The sequence below is a fragment of the Paramormyrops kingsleyae genome, chromosome 23 (assembly GCF_048594095.1).
Source record: "Paramormyrops kingsleyae isolate MSU_618 chromosome 23, PKINGS_0.4, whole genome shotgun sequence".
Lineage (NCBI taxonomy): Eukaryota > Metazoa > Chordata > Actinopteri > Osteoglossiformes > Mormyridae > Paramormyrops > Paramormyrops kingsleyae.
In genome coordinates, this window is record NC_132819.1 from 21,819,906 (window position 1) to 21,843,546 (window position 23,641).

Below are 23,641 nucleotides of genomic sequence, written 5' to 3' on the forward strand. Positions count from 1 at the left end.
GCCCTGAGCACTTCAACCGAAGAATTAAGAAGAGACATGTTTACCCGAGTTTATCCCTATAGAACAATTTATGAATTTGTGTTTGTAAGAGAAAGTGACTTTTCCTCAATCTTCTGATCCTAAAACGTCTCCCCAGGAAAATCAGAAGAGAAACTTAATTACATGTGAAATGAATGATAGGTTGAAGATATTCTTGAGAAAATTTTTACTTCAAAGACAAAGACTTTATGCAAGGGTTAGCCATTGTTCATATAAGCCACAAAGCTTGCTATGACAATATACAGCACGCTTACTCAGCTTCATAACTAATTATAATCATTCTTCACATGTGTATGCATGTGTATTTTTGTGTCTCCATTGAATTTTATCTGGTGAACTGCATAGAAAGAGAAACATTTGCAATTTCTACATTTGGTTTTATTTGGAAGGATTTAACTTGGATATCAGAAGTGCTTCATTTTGTTACATATTTGTTCTGAAAAAGAGGTGCATTTCACAGTATCCAGAAATTAGCAGTTAAAGGAAGAAATCAGAAGTGCTACAAAACTGCTGTAAACATGTTAATGTTTTTTCACAAAACACTGGGGAATGTCTAAGCTCTATTCATAATACACTGCAGGTTCCGTTGTGGTTTAAGTTTGGCTGCACATCTAAATATAAAAAGCAAAGGGAATAGACAGATGAGACAGCAGACAGTTGTGGTTGTCCACTTTCAATCATTCAGTGTTAGGGTTATGGTCAGACATCTTTGAGGGTATCCATGCCCTGGGGATTCTCCAGCCAGTGAGGAGGCCAGCTGGCCGTTACACTGGGACGTTCCTTCACCAGGGTGTAGTACTGCCCAAGTTTGGGGTACTTCTCCTGGGACAGCCTGGAACGGAAGACATTTCTGAAGATCACACGCCACCACCATCTCAGCAAAGGGAAGACTTACAGTCTGGAAAAGTCTTAGGCAGTCAGAGGAATTCATGCTTAAATGAATTTCATGTAAAATCATAGTTTTGCACCAACATCTGTCCAAGTGTGTCAGCTTAACCATTTCTAAACCTCTACTAAAGTCAGCCTGATATTTACAGCAACCATCTAAAAGACCCATGTTGTACATTTTGATTTGACCACTACCCAACCTTGTTGACTGATCAATACCTCATTCAGTTATTTAACCAATTCAATTAATCAATTAATTAATTAGTTGGTTAATTAATCAATACGTTTCTGGAATTGAACTTAAAATATGGAATGGTTTGGGAACCTAGCCAGCTAATAAGATATCAGTAACATTTCAGTAACATATATATATAGTGTAGCTGTTAAATTGAACATATTTTAATGTTAAATTGCATAATTTTTTTTCTAAGCAAATATAGACTTACTACTCCAATAAACAGCAACATACGTTTTTGTGAAAGCAGAGTCAGACAGTCCCTGGAGCAATTGGGGGGGGGGGGGGGGGGAGGTTAAGGGCCTTGTTCAGGGGCCCAGCAGTGGAATCACTATGCCAACCATGGGATTTGAACTGGCGACCTTCCGATTACAGGCACAGCATCCTAATCTGCTGAGCCACACACCACCCCCAACAACTTGACATATATCACACCAGTCACCCGTTTTTCTTTTGGGCTACTTCCAAAACATGCATTTCCTACCCACTGTCTCTGGGTTTTCTCCTCCTAATTTGTGCAAAGCTAGCAGGACTCACCCAAAGCGGAACCCATAGGCGATGACAGGGAAACAGAGGACGTCAGCCATGGTGAAGGCCTTTCCGGCAAGGTACGGACCTGCCTCCGGCTGCAAGCGGACACGTCTGTGAGTTGCGTGTTTCTCTTCCCAGAATACTGCAGACATGCAATAAACAACACAAAGGAACCCCCACCTTGCTGAGGTACCCCTCCCATAGCTGAAGCTCAGCCGTTAGTGCTTCCTTGTTCCGCTTGACTGTGGAGTCATGTCGCTCCGCCTCGGGGACACGCCAGGTGTAGTAGATGACATCGGCTGTGGTAAAGCAATGTGTCATTTCCAGCCCAACTTTCCTTCAGTCTACCGCCATGTGCAAGTTCACCGCTTCTGTGTGGCTCGAATGAGGCTTGCAGCTCAGCATCTACCACGGAGAACCACTATTTCTATCTTAGCCAGACCATTCTGACACTTTCTCAGCCCTAAGGTGACAGTCAACCGGCCCAGATTTTAAAAGTCCTGTCCTCTTTTTCTATTTATGACAGCAATAAGTGAGCATTAATGGTCTATAGGGCTTCAAAGAGGTAAATATTCAATGAGTTATGCTGCAATAACCTCCACAACAACAACAACAACTTGAATGTCTCCTCTTAATAAGCATTCAGCAGAATCCCATTGTAGTAGGTAATATAACCTTGACTGGAGGTGAAACAGTGATAAACACTTGCCATTCACAATGTGAACATCCTCCATTTAATTTGTAGCCTTCATTTTGAGAATCGAAAGACGGCGATAGTTATCTGGGGAGCATGCAACAATAACGGCTCGGGGAAGCAGGGCTCATTATCGCCAAATGAAAGACTGCAAGGTATCAGGTGTCCGTGCCCACAAAATCCCCAGAGAAGCTCACGCAAATAGACACACACACACACACACACACACACACACACACACACACACACTACACGTGAGCCATACACTGTTTCTGCTGTAGGGTCTGCCCTTCAAACATGCGCTGGTACACCAGAGCCTGTTCCAACGGGATGTCGGGAATAAGCTGCGTGCCCTGGGACTTGAACTGGCTCTGTGGGGATGAAGGTGGAGCCACAGGTGAAAACAGTCGACGGGACCATAGCACAAAAACAAGAAAACAAAACATAAAACAGAACGACGTTAAATTACATTCTAAGTTATTTAAATGCTGCGGTTACCCCCGACGGTAGTCCCTAGACCGCCGTGCACTCAAATACATCTACTTGTGCGTAGTTAGCATGACTTAGAAGATAATTTCTTTCTTCCCGATCAAATCCACTGATGATTTGTTCTAGCAGCAGCTATTGAAAGGACAGATATCGCGTGGCTGTCATAAGACTCATAAATGACCCTAAGGCACCTTCTCTGTCTCTCTCTCTCTCTATAAATATATATATATATATATATATATATATATATATATATATATATATATATATATAATTATTTATTTATTTTTGTATGAAATTACATCGGGCCCGATCACATTACCTCCAGGTACAAGCAGGCTCCATAGGACTCGTTTATCACGTTGTTTCCATGCTTGAAAGTAGGCAGCTATAGGAAAAGAAAAACATGCACTTAATTTTTCTTAAACCGAAAGTTGTTTCAAAACATTAAAATTGGGATTTACCGCCGCAAACAAGAAGAGTACGTGCACGTCAAGTCACTGCTATTAGTGCCATTTCGGGTTACCTAAGCAAAGCTATGCCGTATGACTAACCGCGATCATAAGGGCAGATGCATTTTACCTGCCCCCGGGGATTTATATCCATAACTTCCTTGGATTTGTGATCCTTTTTCTCAAAAGACAATAGTTTGTTATGATAGCCCTGAAGGTTTTTTTCCTCCAAGGCGATCATGATTTTCCAACACGGAGGGGAGCCGGAGCCCCAGAACAGAAGCATATCTTGCGCCATTGCTCTTAACAGACTTATTTTAAGCAAGAAACAGAGGAAACCGATCAGTGACTATCAGTCAGTTAGAAAAAAGGCACAGGAAAGCGCACAACGTCAGGTCAAGTGACCCTCTGGAATGCGAAGACGCCGCCCCCAACTGAACTCAGAATACGATTGGAGAAGCACGAGGGTTAGATAAAGTAAGCGAGGTGGTGGACAGCGCCATCTTCAGGCTAAAGATGGATCCTCCGTTTTTAGGAATAGCCACCCTCCGGATTACTTAGGAAAATGTTGGTGACTTGACTTGTTCAGTTACTTGGACTACACCCTGCAGTGCACCGTGTGTACCTTTTGCATTGGTGTTATTATTTGGCTAATATTACATGATTTTTATGCCTACGACAGCAACCTAAAAAGAGGATGCATGGCTGCATGATTCTGGGTAAAATATGAGATTATTATTATTATATTTTGCATTACAAAGGGTAATTGTCTTTATAAAGATGGAACAAACAAGTAGAGATGCACAATATACCGATCATACCGGTATTGCCGGCCGATTTTAAACTATATTAGTGTCATCTTTAATCATACAATATGAAATATAATTATGTTTCTTTTAAAAAATATTTAAAATACTTAATAAAATGTGTCAATTTATTAATTTTCTGTCATTTTAAGAACCTTCGTCACCATAATATATCCTATCAATTACGTACAAGTACATCACGTGACCCATCCTGTTAGGCCCAGCTTGCTCCTTGTAAACTTCGTTTCTGTTGGAGTTGGCCGTCTCCACCGGGTCCGTGGATGAGAAGAGATTCACCGCTGACACGGGGAGAAGTTGCAAATCACCGGTTTATTCTCTTGACTGATTATAATCAGGGAGCGACCATCTGACATACATTCAGCATGTACAGGAGGAGGCTCTGCCATATGTATCAGCTGTATCCCTTTTAAAGCCATTTGGGCATCTCCCCCCCCACCCCCCCTCTCGGTACCTTCCGTCTACGTGACAACCACATGTTTGACATTCACTCTAGTTAGTCGGTTAGTACTTGTCCTTGTGGAAGGCTACAGATACATAAGGGCCGCTGACGTTCTCTGTCGCTCCCTCTATCGGTCCCGATTAGGTAACTTTGCCTTGCCGGTGTTCTGTCAAAAAATACTACCTATCGAGACGTGCTATCGAGCCTTTCTGCGCATGTGCAGTTCCACCATTTTGGGATTAGGGTTAGGTTTTAGGGGTTAGGGTTAGGGTTAAGGTAAGGGTTTTAGGGGTTTTGGGGGGCTAGGGTTAGGGTAAGGGCTATCTATTAGCACTACGGTAGCATTTTTCGACAAGGCAGCATATTTCGACAGAACACCGGCGCCAGACAGTTCTCCCACAGAATCCCACATTTCCCATGACCAGTAATCAAAGGAAAGAAGCTGCTTTGGTGCTCGCTGCAAATTGCTAAAGATTATTGTCGTATTGTTTATTATTCGTACTGTCGTATTATTGAGTATTGTCGTACCGGTGAGATCTGCGCATCCCGGCATGCCTCGCCAGCGCTCCTGTATATAGCCCTTGTATCGTTGTTGTTATGGTTATAGTTGCCTTAGCGATCGTGGTGTGTATGTTTACCTGTGTCTTGTGTGTACCCTGTCCGATTCGTGTTCTTGGCTTGTATAACCCTCCCACCATGTGTGATCGTTACGTTCGACGTCTGACCACTTTGTGTTTCGGCTGTGGGTATTTGGGTTTGTCGGGTGCCTGTTACAGTCTTGTTAGGAAATAAAATTTCTGTTCTGCCAAGCAAGTCTTATTGTTCTTTGTTATGCTTGCGATGCCTTGGTGTTCCCGGTGTCACATTATGTACAGTATGATATACTATCAGATATAGTTCACTGAATGTCACTATAGGACAAAAAAACAGAGCAATTAGCACACAGGAGTGCTGTGCTCTGAACTTGTGAATTAACTTACTTGTCTGCTGGTGTCTTTCAAGTTGATTTCAACAGGCATGCTCAGGCAGTGACATCTTGTGGTTTGCCATGAAAGGCATCATGGACTGCATTAGAGAGAAGTTAGGCTAGCAACTTTTGTTCCTATGGACAAAATCAGCAGTTTCTTATTCGCAACATCTGTTCCACCTTAAACAGACAAAACGAATGTTCTGTCATATTCACAGCTGTGGGTCTGGTGCCCATCTTAAAAGCTATGGTCACAAGGCATGGAGTAACCCACAATGAGGTACCAACCCATCACAGGGAACACTGACCTATGGGCAATTTTGTAAGGCTAATACGCCTTAGTATATTTTAGAACTGGGGGGGTAGTGGACACTGGAGTACCCAATGAAAGTCCCACTACGACATGCAAACTCCACACATGGAGCCCTAAGCAGAGGCTTGAACCCTGGTCCCAGGCAACAGTGCTAACCACTGTCCCACCACACCAGCCTGTAAATGACATTTAATGGAAAAAAAAAATCTACAGTTAACATTGCTCATGATACCTGGTGTTTATGATTGTTCCAAAGTATTATCATTGGGTTGGGCTGTGACAGTAGATTTGTGCTTGATTTCTGTAATCACATTGACACAAATGACAACTTACAGTAATACAATGAAAATTAATATCACTGGGCAATGGGTTTCATTGTGTCTCTTGTTAATGTGTGTGGAGCTGACCTGTGCATGTGAGATTTCACAGAGGGAACGTCACTGGGAGGCAGTGAAGGTAGGCAAGAATGTAACCCATTATAGACAGGACGGTGTGTGTGTGTGTGTGGGGGGGGGGGGGGGGGCGTACTCTGAGATAAAACCTGCAGGTGGACCATATCCCATACAATGGAATTAATACACAGAATTCCACACTTAATAGGCCTCTATACACAGTGGATCACACCAGTCCTCCTCATACCAATATGTTTTTCTTCAATTTATATAGGCCTATGCTCATATCACAAAGCCTTATTGTCAAATGCTGATTTTTTTGCTTAGATCAGATTTACCAGAGCCGCGTAGTCTCGTCAACTCTGTTATCTCTAAAGGACCATTTTTTTTACAGCGTCATGTACTAGCAATTCAGTATAGTTGCAGCAGAATAGACTGTATGTGATGTACTTAAAAAGGGTAAGACGTTTAAAAAATTGTATATTATCAGCACTTCAGTATCAAATTAACATTTGCATTAAAGCATATTAGCGGACTATCTGCCATTAAATTGCTAGATTCGACCGCAACCTTTAAAAGATCCAGCCCCTGAATTTGGACACAGACATTGATATATTTTTGCATGGGTCATCTGCGTTACCAACAACAAAAAATGGTCAGCGCATGCGTATAGGGCAAAATCCACATGGATTCGGATTTGACCGTTCATATCCATGTCGCATGGCCGCGAATCAAATACATACTGATGTAGGACCACATATGAAAGTGATACAAATATGATTTGAAAAGATCGGATCTGAGTCACATTCAGGCAAAAAAACTAATTTGAGTCCCTTTAGCTAGATAGTTTAAACGTAGCCATAAAATACAGAGCAGAATGTGTATCGAAGGTGGTGAACATTTATTATTCTCCTTTTTCAATTAGTCAGTTTTTAAAATTAAAAAGTAAATGTTTAAGATGTTTTTCAGAAGCATTAGGCCTATATTTAGGCTTAGGCCTGTGTTATTTTCTCACAGACCGTTTTCTCATGTTATTATGCAACTATATTTAAACTCGACAACAAATCAGTAAACCTAAGCCTAACCCTAAGCCTAATAGATAAATCGGTAGCTAAACATTAGACCACTTTTTGTTGTATTTCTATGCATTTCCACCCTATAAATTCTACGTAATATCTGATTGCAGCCCAATCCTTGCTCCAGCAAATGCTAAAAATCTAAAATATGGCCGTCTTCAAAAACCGGCCACATAACATTCATGGATTTTGTTAAATTTCAAGGCACTTACTAAATTACCAAATGTTATTTCACCTATGTGATTCTGTCCTCCTCTGCAGCTCCCTTTGATAAATGAGGCTGACTGCACAAAATGATTCGTAGATGTGATATGGAAACAATGGTTTCTCGTATATTTATGAAATCCATACTAAATTCAAAAGAGAAGTCTACTTCAGACCATGGGGCCCAAAATAGGCAGATCCTGATGCTAATTGGGTGTCTTCTCCAGTTACATCAACATCTAGAGCTGCAGATATGTGATGTTGCTCCAGTGCTGATTGTTATCAGTAAATCATGAGAGTAAGAGCATCACTTCACAGGTTCAAGGCAATACTCCTAATCTCTTTGAGTTAAATCTGGACAAAACAGCAGGAATGCTAGTCAGATGAGAAAAGGAAGCATCTGGCCTGGATTTTGCCATCTTTAGAGTTGTAACTGAATCTCATATGAACATTGGCCTTAAATATATTTCAACAGTTCATACACTATATGGACAAAGGTATTGGGACCCCTGCCCATTACACCTACTGGAACTTATATGACATCCCACTCTAAATCCATAGGCATCAATATGGAGTTGGTCCCCCCTTTGCAGCTATAACAGCTGCCACTCTTCTGGGAAGGCTTTCCACAACATTTTGGAGTGTGTCTGTGGGAATTTTTGCCCATTCATCCAAATGAGCTTTTGTGAAGTCAGGCACTGATGTCGGACATGAAGGCCTGGCTCACAATCTCCATTCTAGTTCACCCCATAGGTGTTCGATGGATTTGAGGTCAGAGCTCTGTGTGGGCCAATCAAGTTCTTCCATGACAAACCCACCCAACCCTGTCTTTATAGACCTTGTTCTGTGCACTGGAGTACAGTCATGCTGAAACAGAAAAAGGCCGTCCCCAGACTGTTCCCACAAAGTTGGAAACATAGAATTGTCCAAAATGTCTTTGTGTTCTGAAGCATTAAGAGTTCCCTGAAAAACAGCCCCATACCATTATCCCTCCTCCACCAAAATTTACAGTTGACACAATGCAGGCAGGCAGGTAACGTTCTCTTGGCATCTGACAAACCCAGACTCGTCAATCAGACTGCCAGACAGAGAAGATGTTTCCACTGCTCCAGTCCAGTGGCGGCGTGCTTTACCCCACTCTATCCAGCGCTCGGCTTTGTACTTGATGATGTGAGGCTTCCATGTCACTGCTCAACCATGGACGCCCATTCCATGAAGCTCCCAGTGTACAGTTTGTGCCTTGTGGTCAGTGCCAGAGGATGTTTGCAGTTCTGCAGTTATTCAGTCAACTGAGTGTTGGTGACTTTTACGCACTATGCGCCTCAGCACTCAGCGACCTCTGTTACTTTACAGGCCTTCTACTTCGAGGCTGAGTTTGTGTTGTTCCTAAATGCTTCCACTTTGCAGTACGACCACTGACAGTTGACGGTAGAATAACTGACTTATTGCAAAGGCGGCATCCTATAACTGCACCATACTTCGCTGAGTTTATCAGAATGACCCATTCTTTCACAAATATTCATAACCCTGACTGCATGGCTATGTACTTCATTTTATATACCTGTGGCAATGGGTCTAAATGAAACACCCGAATTCAATAGGGTCCCAATACTTTTGTCCATATGGTGTATATTGTGTACAGCCCACATACTTTCTGTCAGCATTTATAGGCAAAATGTGATAACATACAGGATTTTTTGTTGGTTTAATATAGTTAATTTTCTGTTTAATACATTTCAAATCACCAGCTTAACTGCACCTCTTCTGATTTGTTGATATTCTCAGAAAAACATAGTAAAAAGTACTAAGATGTAGCCTAAGTAATCCAGGCTTCCACCTCTGTCAGTGATTAAACATGGAGCTCGGCATGGAAAAAAAAACACGACACTGATAGTTTACAGGACATTTCATAAGAGCTTTAATTGCAAAGTGTGTGTGTGTGTGTACATAAGTTTCTCCGGTTTTTCCGCATGTCCGGTTTTTACTCTGAAAAGCTGTTTGCGTTTTACGGAGAAGCGCGATGGGAACAGACGGCTTCCCAAAAACGTCTCTGGATTGCTTGAAAGGTGGGCCATATGGTTCACATCATCATAACGAGAGGGCTTAAAGTCCATAAAAAGCAAAGTAACACAATGTAACAAAAAGGGGGAAAAAAACACTGGACATCAACATCAAATGTTACTCTCTCTGAGATAAGCAATTGTACGTCGAGATAGACATGTCATATACAACAAATACATCTCGTGTACGGCTTATTTTCTCTTAAATTACATAATAACACTGATATTTGAAGGTATGATACACTATTCTACACAAATTACACAGAAAAAAAAACAAACAAAATACCCCTAAATAGAGTATGACATATTTTACAGCGTCTGTCCTCCTTCTGTGGTTTCTAAATATTTCAGATACATCTTTACATTTTACATCCAGTTCATTTCAGTTATTCTTTTACATTTTCCGTTTTTTTTTTACAATTCCCAGAATAACACAAAATGTGTCCGGAGACAGTGCCTTTCATCGCTATTTTTTTTTAACTGTTTTTTTTTTTCTTTGAAATCTGCTACAAATGACGAATAAGGTGCCAGACACTTACACATTACAGCACAATGATTCGTTTTCTGTGAAACTCATCCTCCAGAAAATGTAAAGACAGGTTGAAAGTACAGAATGACGGCTATATGTTAACCGCACATGACCCATGAAATCAGGTCTTGCGCAATCGAAAATTACTTTTTACAGTAAATTAAACGGTAATGTCTAGTGGAGAGATTCATGATAATATGTAAAGCCACTTAACTGAGCTTTTGTCTTTGTAACCGAAACTCTGGTACGGGATAATAAAATAAAAACATAACGTTATTAGGAATCCTATGGATGACTTTCTGAGCCTTGCCTGTGGAGGACACTGTATTTACTGTACATTACAGGGGGTTACATACAAACTGCCCCTTAACACTGCAGAATAAATAGCCATGTTTTTGAAAGGCACATCTCCAACCAAAGCCCTTCAAAACTCCTTATTCAGAGTCTTAAATAATAGTTTGCATTTTATTTTACTACCATTTAAATACTCAAGGTTTACTCAGGATAAAGTTAACATATCTTTGTTTTCTCAGCTCTCGTCTACCACTTCAAGTTGTCTTCTGTAATATATGGTATATAAATATGTATTTATAAATATATACTACATTTATATAGCATATATTTACCGCTTAGATAAATGTGCAATTTATAAAAAAAAAAACAGCTCCTGATCTCCAGACAGTTTTTGTCAAGTTACTGGGCTTATTGTAAATAGGGTTACAGAATTCTGGGAATTTTGCATTAATTCCCATAAACTCCTGGTAATTCCCATGGAAAGTTTCCAACTTGGAATATTTTCGAAATTCCCATCTTAACTTCCCACGGAATGGAAAGTTTCTGGAAATTTGCCGACCCTTTGCAACCCAAACTGTAAATGATGAAATTCATACAAATTCATACTCAGTGTGAGGGCTGGGTGATATCGAGCTTTTAAGATACATTGATATACTTTCATATGAGATATAGGACGAGACAGTATAATTTATATCAATATAGTTTATGTTGCTTTAAAGTTATACTCGCAGAGCTGCCAGTTTGCCTATTTCTCCTCTCCCTGTCTGGCTCTTGTACAGTTGTGCCCCACCCCGCCCCTCCCCCTCACTCACAAGTCCTGTATGCAGAGACAATCTGGAGACAGATACAGACACAAGGTAAGCTAGCGAAAATGGGCTGGTTGGTAAAACAATATATGCTGGTAGTTCATTTTTGTCTGTTAAAAGTGCCTTTGTGACACTGGGTAGATTTGGCTCTGATTTGTAACTGTCTTTTTGTCATTACTTTATGTGAAAAAAATATCGAGATATATATCGTACATCGCCATTCAGCTAAAAAATATCGAAATATGATTTTTGGCCCATATCACCCAGCCCTACTCAGTATAATTCCTATAAGGGTCAGTCATTCCACAGCTACTGATTTGATAGCTGCTGGTCACCATTGTGGCTTCACAGGAAAGGAAACTGCCACTGAAATCAATGCTGTGTTTCTGGCAGTGCAATACGCTACTTGTTGAAAGTTTTAACTATTACCCCCCCCCCCCCCCCCCCCAGGTTGTGCTGGTTGAGGCCTGGGCCTCCTCAAACTCCCAACACCTGTCAGTTCATCCATGCCTCGCCCCACTGTCTTTTTTAACATGATAAAATCCCCCTGTGTCGTGTGGCAGTCCATAAGTAACTGAAACGGCGGAGGAGATGTCCAAAACGATAAGCGCAGGTCCATTTTGAAGGTCACAGTGTTCCGTTATCTCTGTTTCATAAACCCAACTGCATCTGTTTTTCATATCCAGAAATTCCATTTCTAGATTTAAAAATAGGAAAAAAAAATGGTAGAAATGCAGGTAATGCCAAAATATTGACGGAAAAGGTAATGGAATTCTACATTAAAAATACAAAATACCCAACATAAATACATCACTATTAGATGTGACAGTTCAAAAAGCATTCTTTCAGCGTTAATTCCAAATCTAAGAAAGTATTGGTGACTAACACTTAGTGGCGCTGATGTCCAGAAAAACATCTAAAACATCTCCAGCAGGACCAGATTCAGCATGTAAGAATAAAGGCTTCATTTCACATATCTTGGGCACTCAGATTATCAACTTGACCACAGTTTGAGTACAAACATTAACGTCTGTGTAAGTGGTGTTATTGCTGGTTTGTTTGCTTGGGTCTGATTATCCCACGTGATGTTTTGGTTTTGTTGCTCTGTGTGCGTTTGGTCCTGTCTGACCTTCACAGTCACAGTAACAAAGAAATAGTGGCCTGTACAGCAGGATACAAAACTCATCCCGAAACTGTATCCTGCACAGCACATCTTACTCCAATCACAAGGATGCAGGGAGCTACCGTGTGTGTTAGTGGCATCTGGTAATCAAAGAACAGGGCTGTCTTGTTTTTATATCCATCCTCTGTGCTGGTGTAGCGTTACGTCACAAAATGGCCGCAGTCATCTCCCTCTCTATGAACCTAAAGTAATCCCTTGTTTGTTTTAAACCTTTCAAGCTTCCGTATCAGCTACACCTCTACTGTATCAGGCAGGCTCAGGTGAACATACACATCCCCACATCACTGAGCGGTGATTCCACCATCGTGGTCGATTGTGTTTGTGCTAAAATTCCAATAGAAGCCCAAAGGTCCAGTCCCAGAGGTTCAGACTGCTGGTCTTCCACCTTTCAGGGTACCTCACAGGATGGATGGTATTCACCTGGCTCCTCTCTCTTTCTGACCCTGCTGCAGCCCCATGTTGCAGCATTAATAGACCCCTGCAGCCTCACTGTGACACACCAGCACAGAGCGAAAATGAAAGCAAGACCAAGGATTCTGCGGAGCAGCGGAGTAAGATCGAGGCAGATGTGGGCATCTGGAGGGTGAGCCGGTGATGGCGGGCTGGAGATGGGGCTGGAGATGGGGCTGGCTCGTTTGCTGGCTGGAGTGGAGAGGTTTGGGAGGGTATGGGGGCGAGGATGGGCTCCTGGGTTCCTGCTGCATTCTGGGAGCCCCAGTTAATGGGTGAGTCACACCTGCATCTCTGGCCCACCAGTCAGTCCCAGAGCGTGGGCCTCTTCTGGCGTCAGGCCACTTTTCAGGGTCCTCCTCACTGTAGGGGTTGGTGGGCAGGGTTACCGTGAGCTTTAACCAATGGGAACCAATCCACTAACTATTTGGACTGAGTAAAACGAGGGACAGCCCATGTCCGTTTTGAAGCATCATTATCCAGTAAGTAGTGATATTTCTTTTATTTACACAACCTATCCTGTAAGAAAAGAGCTACTGACAGAATCCCAGATAATTCCACATAACTCACACTACCCTGCTTTGTTTTTTAAAGGGAGGCAGACGATATTGATTTCTCACTGAGTGTTGTAATTCTGCAATTTGGCCAGTATTTTTAGACTGTATATTTAATGATATGTCATTGGTAGCACTAGGTAAATCTCAACATGCATCGCGAGGCAAAAAACGCACATCGTTAGGTGAGCAGGCTTTGACAATTTAGGAAACCCTCCAGGATCAGGGTTGCCTACTCCTGCTGTACGGAATATTTTTCCTTTCTTTTTAGAGTATTTCATCACCCTCTACTGTCCACTGATGAAAACTACACACGATAAAAATAACTGACTTCTTGTCAAGCTTAGTGGCTGAGAGGGTCTGCAGTAAGATTTCCAAAAACTCTACCAGCATCTGAAAATTATGCCTGTGCAGAAAACTGCAAAAGGGAAACCAGTTAGCACTTAATACTGTATCTAAAGAGTATACTGCTGCTTTTTATTGTGTTAAGCTGGAATTATGGGTACGGTAACTGGGAGGGCCACAGAGATGTGGACTGGTAGCCCGTTACAGGCTGGTTCGGTACTCACGCGACTTGCGGTTGGCGCGCGATCTCTTCCTCTCGCGTGGCAGCGTGCGCTGGCTCGGGCCCTGCGTCGCCGACTTAACGATGCGCTCCATGATCTCATCCGCCGCGTCCTCCGTGCCATTGGGCGAATCCTCGTTCGCTGTCGCCCATGAACTCAAGCGGCCTGCCGGGGAAACGTCAGTCAGCGCTCAGACATCGCTCCGGTTGCCGTCGCCTGCGTGATTAATGAGCTTTTTGGGACACGGGGGGGGCAGGGGCAGTGTTGATTTTATGTGGCCTGCAGTCACATGCGGCTTAACCTCCAGTTCGGATGTGTGAAGCGAAACGCAAGGTGCTGCAGCTGTTTCCCAGCTGGACGTCATGGTCACTGCGCTGCCGGGACTTTACACAGACCATAACTCATCCTGTGTTTTCATGTCGCTGTGCTGTGCCGAGATTTTTAAAACCCATTTTCTAGTTAAGCAGGGTTAGTGAACTGAGGCATATGCTTTTGTAGTTAACTAGGCCAATTGACTATCGTTATGGAATCGCTAGAATGTAACGTATTAGTTGCAGAGTATATCTGAAATTACATAAAATAGTTTAACCTGTGTAATTAATTATATAGGAGATTTATTGCTAAGTGAATCTTTGTATCATTCTTTGACGCAGTTAACCAGCATTTCCTCCCTAACACCGGCACTAAACCTAAAAGTGTTGTTAGTTAAAGAATACTATCTGTCATCATAGCCTGCAGAAGCTGAGGGCCGGATCGGCTTTCCGGCAGACTCGCCTCGTGTGGCTCGCGTGCGGATGCGGAGTCCGGGCATGGAGGCTGCCTCGCTGTCGCCGCCCCGCAGGCCGCCCCTCAGCACTGCCTTCATGTTCTCGTGCTCAGCAGCGTCCTCGGCGTGCTGGAGGCCCTGGGGCTCGCTGTCCTGCCCTGCTGACGGATTGCTGCTCAGCTTGCCACCCTGTGGGGGGGGGGGGGATATGTTAGGCCCATAGTGGGACAGCAGGCTAGCACAGAGGTTAAGGACAGGGGCATGTAATCCAGAAGCTGGTTGCTGAAGTACCAAGTGGGGCCTAGAATACTCCTAGTATTAGTACTCCTAGTGCTAGTACACAAATACTTAAGGTGGGGTTATAGTAGATGTCATGTGATCAAACACACACTCAAACTGATGATTTGCTGGATTCATGTAGCCCCACTATATTACCCGTTAAAGAAGGTGCTTAATTTGAATGGCTTCATTACCTGTGTCGACTGGGTAAAATGCTAACTTGCTCCATATGCATGCATACACACAGAGTTAATTTCCACCTTCAGTTTCACGTTAGAAACAGCTCAGCAAACTGAAGGCAGTCTTAGTTACTTTGAAGGCCGCCCCAAGGTGTCACCATCCTACAGCGGAACATCATGAATCTTTATCTTTAATCAAAAAAAAAAAAAAAATAGAGAGAGGACTCTATCGACAGTTTGAGCTGAGAACCATCTGTAGACAGAATGTAAAATAAACCGCAAACATCTTGGACGCATAAATCCCCACAAATATCTATGGATACGTCCAGACTGTGGCGGAAGCCGCCAGGTGGAAGTCTGTGGCCGTGGGGCCGCAGATGCGCTTCAGGTCCGGGCTGTTACTCGAACCACAACCCTTTGAAAAGTCTCGGCCCGGTTTCCCCCACGACCGGCAAGGCTCTCCGGAAGGGGGTAGGCCGTCGTCAACAGGGTCGCCTGACAGAGAGGGAGTCGGCACAGCACGGGGGGGGGGACCTCCTGCACTGCGGAGGGTCAAGAGGAACCGAGGCCCCGGTGGATGTGGACTAACACGCAGATGCTCGGTGAGCCCCCACCTCCCTGTCCACCCGGGCCTGAAAGCTATTATTAGATGCACCTCCTGGAGCGCGTTCCGACACTACCTCACAGGATCCAATTACCCCCACCCCCCATACCAAACAGCGCCCCTAATGAGAATCACCTGGCCAAACAAAGGGGATAGTGTCTACTTACCTGCCACCTTCAGAGAAGACTAATGCTATTATGGGGCAGGTGTGCAGAGCCATTCTGTGTCAACATCCATGACATACACTCAGATGCTCATACAACCAATATTAACCAATATAAACTAACAAATAAGAAAAAAGTACAATTTAAAAAGAGATCCTCCTCCAATACTTTGCCTGCTCCCTGTCCAGTGGGATTCTGACAGAGGGTTAACCTATTTGACCATCAGTTTCTCGGCACACTTCCAAATGTAAGAGGACAACTTTCTCCATCCCCCAATTAGGACATCTGAGCGCACAAACAAACTAACACTTCCAGGAAGATGGGGAATCCCTGGGCACAGGAGAACATGCAAGTCAGAGCAGGGGATTCCGCAGGGGTTAAGGGGGACGCGCACATACAACTGTCATACCTCGCTGTCCTCTTCATCATCCGTCTACAGATTGGGAGAGAAAGAACAGAAGGCATGGGGAACAGGAAGGGAGAGAAAGAGAAGAGACGGGATAGACGAGGTAAAGGGAGTTGGAAGAGTGGGAAAAAGAAGGAGCACTTGAAACAGACAGAAGTAGAGAAGAATAATGGGTATGAAACATGTTTAAAATGCTGTGATATGGCCTTTACAGGAGACACCACACTCTGTATTTACATACTGACAGAGACAGCAGCACGCTTTCCAAAGCGGACCTACTCCCATTTAGGGTTTGTTGTTTCTCCTGCGGGGACGTCCAGAGGTTTGGATTTTCACACAGAGATTGGATTAGGCTGTCTTTGAACTATGACAGTCTCCTGCCAAGCCAAACATGCTTCGCGGCACCAGAGCCCGGCCTCCGTAGGATCGAATAAAGCTGTTTGGCAAAGTGAACCCATGGGCCTTTCTGTGATCGGCTAGGGCTGTCTGGAATGCTGAATGGCAGCCCTCTTTGGGATCGGCTCTGGCTGCCTAGACACCAAGTAACAGGTCCTTCTGCAATGGGCTGGAACCAGCTGGTGCACTAAGCCTGAGATTGCTTTGGCATGGGTTAGTTACTGAGATCGGCTGGCAATGCCTGACCCTGCTGATGCAGAGTCAAAGGGCTACATTCAGAGCTTCGCTGAGATCACAGATTGTACTGTCATAGTCTCAGGTACATTCTGGGAGAAAATCACTCACAGTATAGTGACATAGCCAGGTTGGGGGGCCACAGCGTTACATCTTTCCTACAAGACTACAAGGCCACTTCCTTCAGTAAATTATATAATAACAAACACGTCTTCGGACCTATTCAAAATATCTTACAGGCCAGAAGCCACAAGAGGAATGAAAATGGACGTGGAATCTAATCTCTGACCTCACGCCAGGTTTGTGGTTCCTCTTCATCTGTGTATTAGGTACTTTTCTGTGGATCTCTCCAGCGTTAAGTGGGCCGGGCAACTCAATAGCCAGTGAAAGCGAGAAACACAAACGTATCAAACCGCACAGAGAAGCAGGTCTGTCTTCTGCTTCACACACCACAGTCTAAGGCTACATCTGTTCCCTATTACAAGCCAAACTTGACAGCACTTTGTTGTGTTTACTTTTGAAGAGGACTGGAAATTAATCCTGAGTTTGCTCAATGCCCTCCTTGGGTTTGTATCTGCCATACAGATTAATAATCACACTTTGAGGTCTAACACTGGGGCTTTCAGCTGAGCTGGTGCCCTCTGATTGGCTGCCTTCACGGTATGCGACTCAGTGTGCATTGTGGGATACGTCACAGGTGAGCTCCGTAGGATCAAAAATCTCTTTGTGAGATTGGCAGCCTGGTTATTTCATTCCAGCAGCATTCCTTTTAGATTTTTGAACGTCTTCCCGATTTCAAGACAATGCGAGTCTTTGTTCCCTTTTTACGACACAGAGGCAGAGATGTGGTCTGAAGACATCCAGGACAGGAGAGCTACTGTTGCAGTTACACTAGTGTGAGACCAGTCAGAACATGGATAAGGCAGTCAGAGACGCCTGCGATCCCTGAAAAAGCACAGGCCCCCGTTTGTTGGTAGATACTCACGTCGGTGATCATTTTCCCCCGGGTCTTGTTCCTCTCGCGGTGGTCGGCCCGTTTCTGCTGCTGCTGCAGGACTCGGTCCCGCGTAGTGCGGTACTCCAGGGCGAACTCGCTCACAGTCTTGCTGAATCGCTGGATGCTGACCTCACGCACGGCATAGGCGGGCTGGCCCAGGAATAGCAGGAAGGCATGAAACCTGGAGGCCAGACAGATGGTAAACAGTCAAAAGAAGCACTTCTACAGACATTGAATTCTGAAATACTTAAATGCTTATAATATGCATACATCCATACTGTAGTATGCATACATCCATAAACACTCAATCAGAACAAGGTTACAATAAGTCTGGAGCTTGCAGGGTTACAGGGTTAAACGTGGAGGTGTGATGATACAGTGCTAACCATAACACCTCTATATATTTAGACCCCTGTTAGGAAAGATAATTAAACACTAAAAACACATCAGCAAACTGATCATTTTGTAGCTTGATGCCTGAGAAACTGTTACCCTTAAGCCGGCCATGTACTTCAGACAAATCGATGGATTGGCATCGGTTTGCCAACATGACATTGTATGACATGCAATCACTACAGTGATCACCGATTTGGTCCATGACTGGCTGATGCCATGGAATTAGTCAGTATGGCTAATTATGCCGTTACCAGCAATGCTTTGCACCTCCCCGCACTTTAGATAGTGTAAATTAATATTTGTATTAGTGTATTTCTGTTAATGGTACATCTCATAAACGTCTATTATTTGCTGTGGAATCTGTGTGTTTTGTTAGCATCTAACCACGAGTGTCATGTAAATCGTTGGCTTTAAACCAGTTTTAAACCAGTAGTGGCTGATAATAAATTTTAAAAGAGCTGTCGTTAAGATCACCTTTATTAAATTGACTCACACATTTGATACAGTATCTTTATTTGCCCTCTGCATGTGGTCTGCTGCGTCAAACACATTCTACGCCCTCTAGGTTTATGGCGTGGCATAGAGTGAACAAGGTGACATTGAGTATGCGACAGATTGTTCTCGCTGACGTGTTTGATTTTGTTTTGTCCATACGTCAGCCACCTTTAGTGTCTTGATTATGGGACTCCGGTGGTGGCAGTGTTACCTGTTGACGATCCTGCGGTGTATGATCTTCAGGATGATGATCCTCTCGGCGCAGTCCTTCAGGAAATCCGACATTTTCTGCTTCAGTACCGACTTCATTTCATGCTTGGCGATCACCTTCAGGTGATCCCACGATGCCTTGCACCGGCGTTCCATCTGACACAGGTTCTCTTGCAGTTGGTCAAAGTCCACCTGGAAAACACGTAAAAGGGCCCTCAATCTTCTCAGCTTAGACCGAGGTTCTGGTCACGTGAGGTCAGAACTTTGAATACCATGTGTCTACAGCTCTAAGCTCAAAGTAATAAAACAACTGAAAGCAAGAGCTTTTCTGCCCTTCGTGTTGAAGGAAAACTGTTAAAAAATTATCTGGAAAAAACAGGAAAATGCAGATTGTGCATAGCATCATCATAGCTGTCTGCAAGCAAGTCGTAAGTCTCCTAGCTTTGTGCTGAGCCCATACAGGTCCTATGAGATATCTCAGAGTCTTTGCCTTGGCACAGCGGGTGATGGCTCCAATCTCCGAGTAGAGGTCTGTGCTGTCTTGGAACTTTTCCACCACGATGGTGCAGGCGTGATGCAGCAGAGACTGCTTGTGGATCGTGTCCTTCACTTCTGGAACTTTCTCCAGGTAGCTCAATTCAAAGCCCTTTGCCTTTACAGACACAAAGACGTAAAAAATGCTTCAGTAAGTTAATGAGCATGTTAAAAGGCTGCACATACACTTTGCATATACACACACACACACACACACACACACACACACAGACATTATAAATAACAGGAGTCGGGTAATTGCACAATGACATTTGCTAATGTACTTTTGTTGTCAGAAGGCTACATGAACACAAACAGTCCAATGCAGAAATTGACAGCTTCTGGTGCTCAGGCTACATGAGAGGAACTCACATTTGATCCATTGAGGAAGTTGCCAATGGAGAGCAATGTGGACAGGATGTATTGCAGCGTCCTGTTGTTCTCCAGCTGGTCCATACCTTCCTTCAGATCCTGGAGAGGCTCAGCCACCTCCTGCAATCAGTGGAAAAGGTGGTCATCAGAGATAGAGCAGGTGTTCCTGGACACAGCCTGTCCAAAGTCACTCGAGGTCACCTCTGCCTTTGCCCCACCTGGTCAGCCACCGACCATAGGGTGAAAGACAGGTGGTTCTCATTATGCGTCTCTTACTTCCTGTGCATAATGTTCTGTCCGATAACTGGCCACTTAGGAAGCCTGGTTCTGCTAATAGCTTCTCGTGTGTGGGGGGCGGGGCAAGCTGGGAGATTTAGCTGCTGGCTGTTATTCAAGCCAAGGACTGGGGAGAAACCAATTTATAATCATAAAAGGCAACTTTCCCTCAAGATGATGTACAGGGAGGTGCCATCTTACACAGAGAAGCATGTTTTCCATTTCAAGCATTTCTGAGGGGGCTTTGAGCCATTCCTGATGAGAACATTCCTTGAGAAGCGCTCATCTTTGCCAAGAAGAATTCATTGTTTATTTCATACATGGTGCTGGATGCCGGGAAAGTAAGACGCTCAAAACTCAGGGATGGGTAAGCCCAAGTATTTATCTGTCAGCGGCTCAGATCATCCTACGCCCTGTAGAGTCCCGTATAAATAATGCCGTACACATAGCGCAGTGTTCCATGAAGTCACAGGTGGGCGATTTTTATCGTAGCATTGAGTGTAAACACAGGGCGCGGAATCAACTACTGACTCTCCTCAAGATCCTCATTAAGGCTGAAAAGCGACCAACAGTCTGGTCCAATTTTCATACTCCTTCTTGGCATGTTTTGGTCACAGAATGGACAGGCAGAGTGAAGCCACCTACATAGCAGGCTGGGCTTTGTACTGACTCGACTACGTATCTGCTGCTTGGCACTGCCACGTCTACTCTTCTAGGAAGGCCGCCGTCTGAAAGCTACGTCAATGTGGATACAAAGATGCCGCTGACACTTCCTTTCAACTTGGGGAGATTTATTCAACAGGGTGAAAAATCTGCAATCTCGAGGCAAAAAGACAGGAAGATGGACATCTATAGGTGTCTGGGCAGACATACGTGTCCTATAATCTCATTATAGGTGCACATGTTCGCGTCATACCCTGGTAGATAGTCCTGTTTGGTCTCTCCTTTTTGACCAAACATGGTATTTGCTAAGGGCAGTATGAATCGCTAGCAGATGGTCACACCATTTGTGTGAATAGCACAGGCATTGTCCAACCCTCAGCATGACTCCGAAACCCCCTTATTATTGAAGCCATTAGCTCTCCATCTCACACAGGTTTACATTACATGCAAGGTCATCATGGTTTTCCTGTTACGTTCAGACAGTACACGGCATCTCCGTTTTGACCGCTCGAGGAAGGGCAACAAGCAACGGCCACTGCACTCGGCGCGGTGACCAGATCCGCGTGGTTAAGATGCTCAGCATCTGAGGAGAAATAAGGTGTGTCTGCATGATGTAATACTCTGATTGGCTGCTCTGACCTTCTCCATGACCTCGTAGTCCATCTTGAAGGCCCAGAGCTGCAGGCGGGCGGAGAGCTCGCTGATGGAGGACAGGGTGAGGAGGAACTGCTCGGCGCTGCCCAGGGGAACGTCCGGGTTGGCCAGCTGCGCCTCCTGGATCTTCTGCTTCTCCTCCTCTGTGGGGATCATGGTCAGGATTTTCTACATGGAGTAGGAGGAGGGATGACAAAGAGGTGGAGGGAAATGAAGTGAGGCAGAAATGAGGTGAAGACAGACAATAAACCGAACCACCATGGAGAAAAAGATATTATAACTAACAGGTTTGCTAGTCATGTATCTGTAAAGGGCAGGTGAGAGGATAATGGGAAGCTACTGCCATCTTGCTGGCACAGAGAGCTTGTAACTTAACATTTCCCATCCTGAAACCCTCGTGTAATGTCTGTACTGGGAAAGCCGAGCCCTTGGGGTAGAGTGGCCCAGCATTCCCTGCAAAAGCAGACGGGATCCCTTATTAAGTTATAAAAAAAAATCAGGCGAAATTCAGAATAAATCATTATTGCAGATTTGAAATCCATCAAAGGTCTACATTTTGGTTTTAAAACTATGTCCGCAATGACTCCCCCCCTTAATCGCCATAGTGATTAATTATACTTAATCAGCCAAAGTATACGAGTCCAGCTCAGAGACCGCAGAAGCCAGCCCCAACTCATGGAAACATATTTTTCAGTGAAAAATCATGCATTTGCAGAATTTTACTGGAAAAGTATTTCTTGACCATCTTTGGGGGTTTTATTAATTTTCGCTTCGTCGATCATTTGCGCCTATGGCGGTGCAGCAGTTCTGAATAGGAACATTTATTTCAGGTCGTGAAAATAGACAGCGTTATCGATGTCAGAAATTCAAGTATCAGCTGGGTTAGCAAATGAAGGTAGATATGCTAAGGACAGCCTGTGAGATTAAGAAGTGAAAACTAAATTTAGGTAAACGTTTATCATACACACACACCAAAAAAGATATTCTAATCAACATGGGTTCGTATTAAGCGGATTGTAGCTTAATAAATATACTTGTACTTAAAGTCATACAGGCACACAGGATTTATGTGCGGTATCGTCATTTTCCGCCCAGTGCCCCCCAGTATGCTCCCACCTCAATTCCCTCTTTGTTTAAAGCGTATTCATCAAAACTCAAGATGGCCGTCTTTATGGTGCGAGGGGGCGGCAGCACCGTCAGCCCAATGTTGATGGCGTTGCTCCGCTTGGAGTCCAAGACGATAATCTCCTGACGCTTGCCATCCGCTGCTGTTTTCTGATGCAAGAAGAACAAAAACGTTGAGCGGTTGAGTTGAGCGTTGGGTCCCACGCCGGACTGCGGAGGGTGAATTTATCCTGCTGCATGTCTGGGAGGGAACGGCTAAGTGGCGATGCAACAACGCTCATGACAGACAGCTGAGTCGCATTTCAAGAGCGTCGGCACAATTGGAAAACAATACTCCAATGCATGAGCAACACCTTGAGTAATCCTTACTTATAACGCTCTATGACATGCTAATAATTGTTAAACCATCTGTCCATCAATATTCTATAAGCTTTTATCCAGTCCAGGGTCACCAATTGAGTACTCTGTGACTCTGTATACTCAGCTGGTTGGTTGAAACAAAATCTTGGCCTGGATTTTTACTTTCTGGACTTGAAATTATCACCTCTGGCCTCAGCTTAGCATTTTACACCCTGGATGACATGCCAGGCCATCCCAGGGATCTTACTCATAAAAAAGACATGCAATGTGGGTAATTTAAAGGTACGAATTTGCCAAACCCCATGCAAACTCAACGCACAGACCTTTGTGCAACCCTACTATTAAACCAAATCTAGCGTTTCATGTACACTAGCATTGCAGAGAGCTTGGAAAACTGCTATTGAAGACTGCAAGAAGGTCCACAGTGTAGCATAACATGAAGAAAACACCAAGCGTCTTTTGCAGGTTTGTGTGTCTGGAAAATGAAGAAGCCATCATGTAAAACCTGACTTCACAGACACCTCTGCTACTCCGGTTATCTCC

At 44.0% G+C, this 23,641-nt stretch overlaps 2 protein-coding genes across 9 annotated transcripts in view; both read right to left on the reverse strand.

Annotated features, from left to right (window-relative positions):
• Positions 1–395: 395 nt before the first annotated feature.
• Positions 396–3,747, reverse strand: gstr (glutathione S-transferase rho). The gene is made up of 6 exons (XM_023817575.2): positions 3,459–3,747; positions 3,199–3,264; positions 2,653–2,758; positions 1,874–1,992; positions 1,700–1,788; positions 396–871 (listed from the first exon to the last, which is right to left on the reverse strand). The coding sequence occupies exons 1-6, from the start codon at positions 3,624–3,626 to the stop codon at positions 739–741; spliced, it is 681 nt and encodes a 226-aa protein (XP_023673343.1). The 5' UTR covers positions 3,627–3,747; the 3' UTR covers positions 396–738.
• Positions 3,748–9,440: 5,693 nt separating this feature from the next.
• LOC111846925 (FH1/FH2 domain-containing protein 3-like) overlaps positions 9,441–23,641 on the reverse strand; it is a 90,898-nt gene continuing 76,697 nt past the window's right edge. For 7 of the 8 annotated variants that reach the window (XM_072706148.1, XM_023817666.2, XM_023817665.2 and 4 more), the window contains 10 exons: positions 22,730–22,888; positions 21,599–21,781; positions 20,021–20,140; positions 19,605–19,766; positions 19,116–19,306; positions 18,002–18,194; positions 16,390–16,413; positions 14,763–14,943; positions 13,992–14,153; positions 9,441–13,231 (listed from right to left, as the gene is read on the reverse strand). In XM_072706148.1, the coding sequence (XP_072562249.1) occupies positions 13,149–13,231; positions 13,992–14,153; positions 14,763–14,943; positions 16,390–16,413; positions 18,002–18,194; positions 19,116–19,306; positions 19,605–19,766; positions 20,021–20,140; positions 21,599–21,781; positions 22,730–22,888 (1,458 nt within the window). In that variant the 3' untranslated portion in view covers positions 9,441–13,148. Of the gene's footprint in view, positions 13,232–13,991; positions 14,154–14,762; positions 14,944–16,389; positions 16,414–18,001; positions 18,195–19,111; positions 19,307–19,604; positions 19,767–20,020; positions 20,141–21,598; positions 21,782–22,729; positions 22,889–23,641 lie in introns of those variants that run through there. The other variant, XM_072706147.1, reaches the window with a different exon arrangement.

Excerpts from the sequence above, each read along its gene's own strand:
- gstr (XM_023817575.2), bottom strand. The coding sequence starts at position 3,626 with ATGGCGCAAGATATGCTTCTGTTCTGGGGCTCCGGCTCCCCTCCGTGT. Across the intron at positions 2,759-3,198 it reads GAGCCTGCTTGTACCTGGAG|AGCCAGTTCAAGTCCCAGGG; the intron begins GTAATGTGATCG and ends TCATCCCCACAG. Across the intron at positions 872-1,699 it reads GCCTATGGGTTCCGCTTTGG|GCTGTCCCAGGAGAAGTACC; the intron begins GTGAGTCCTGCT and ends CTTCCGTTCCAG.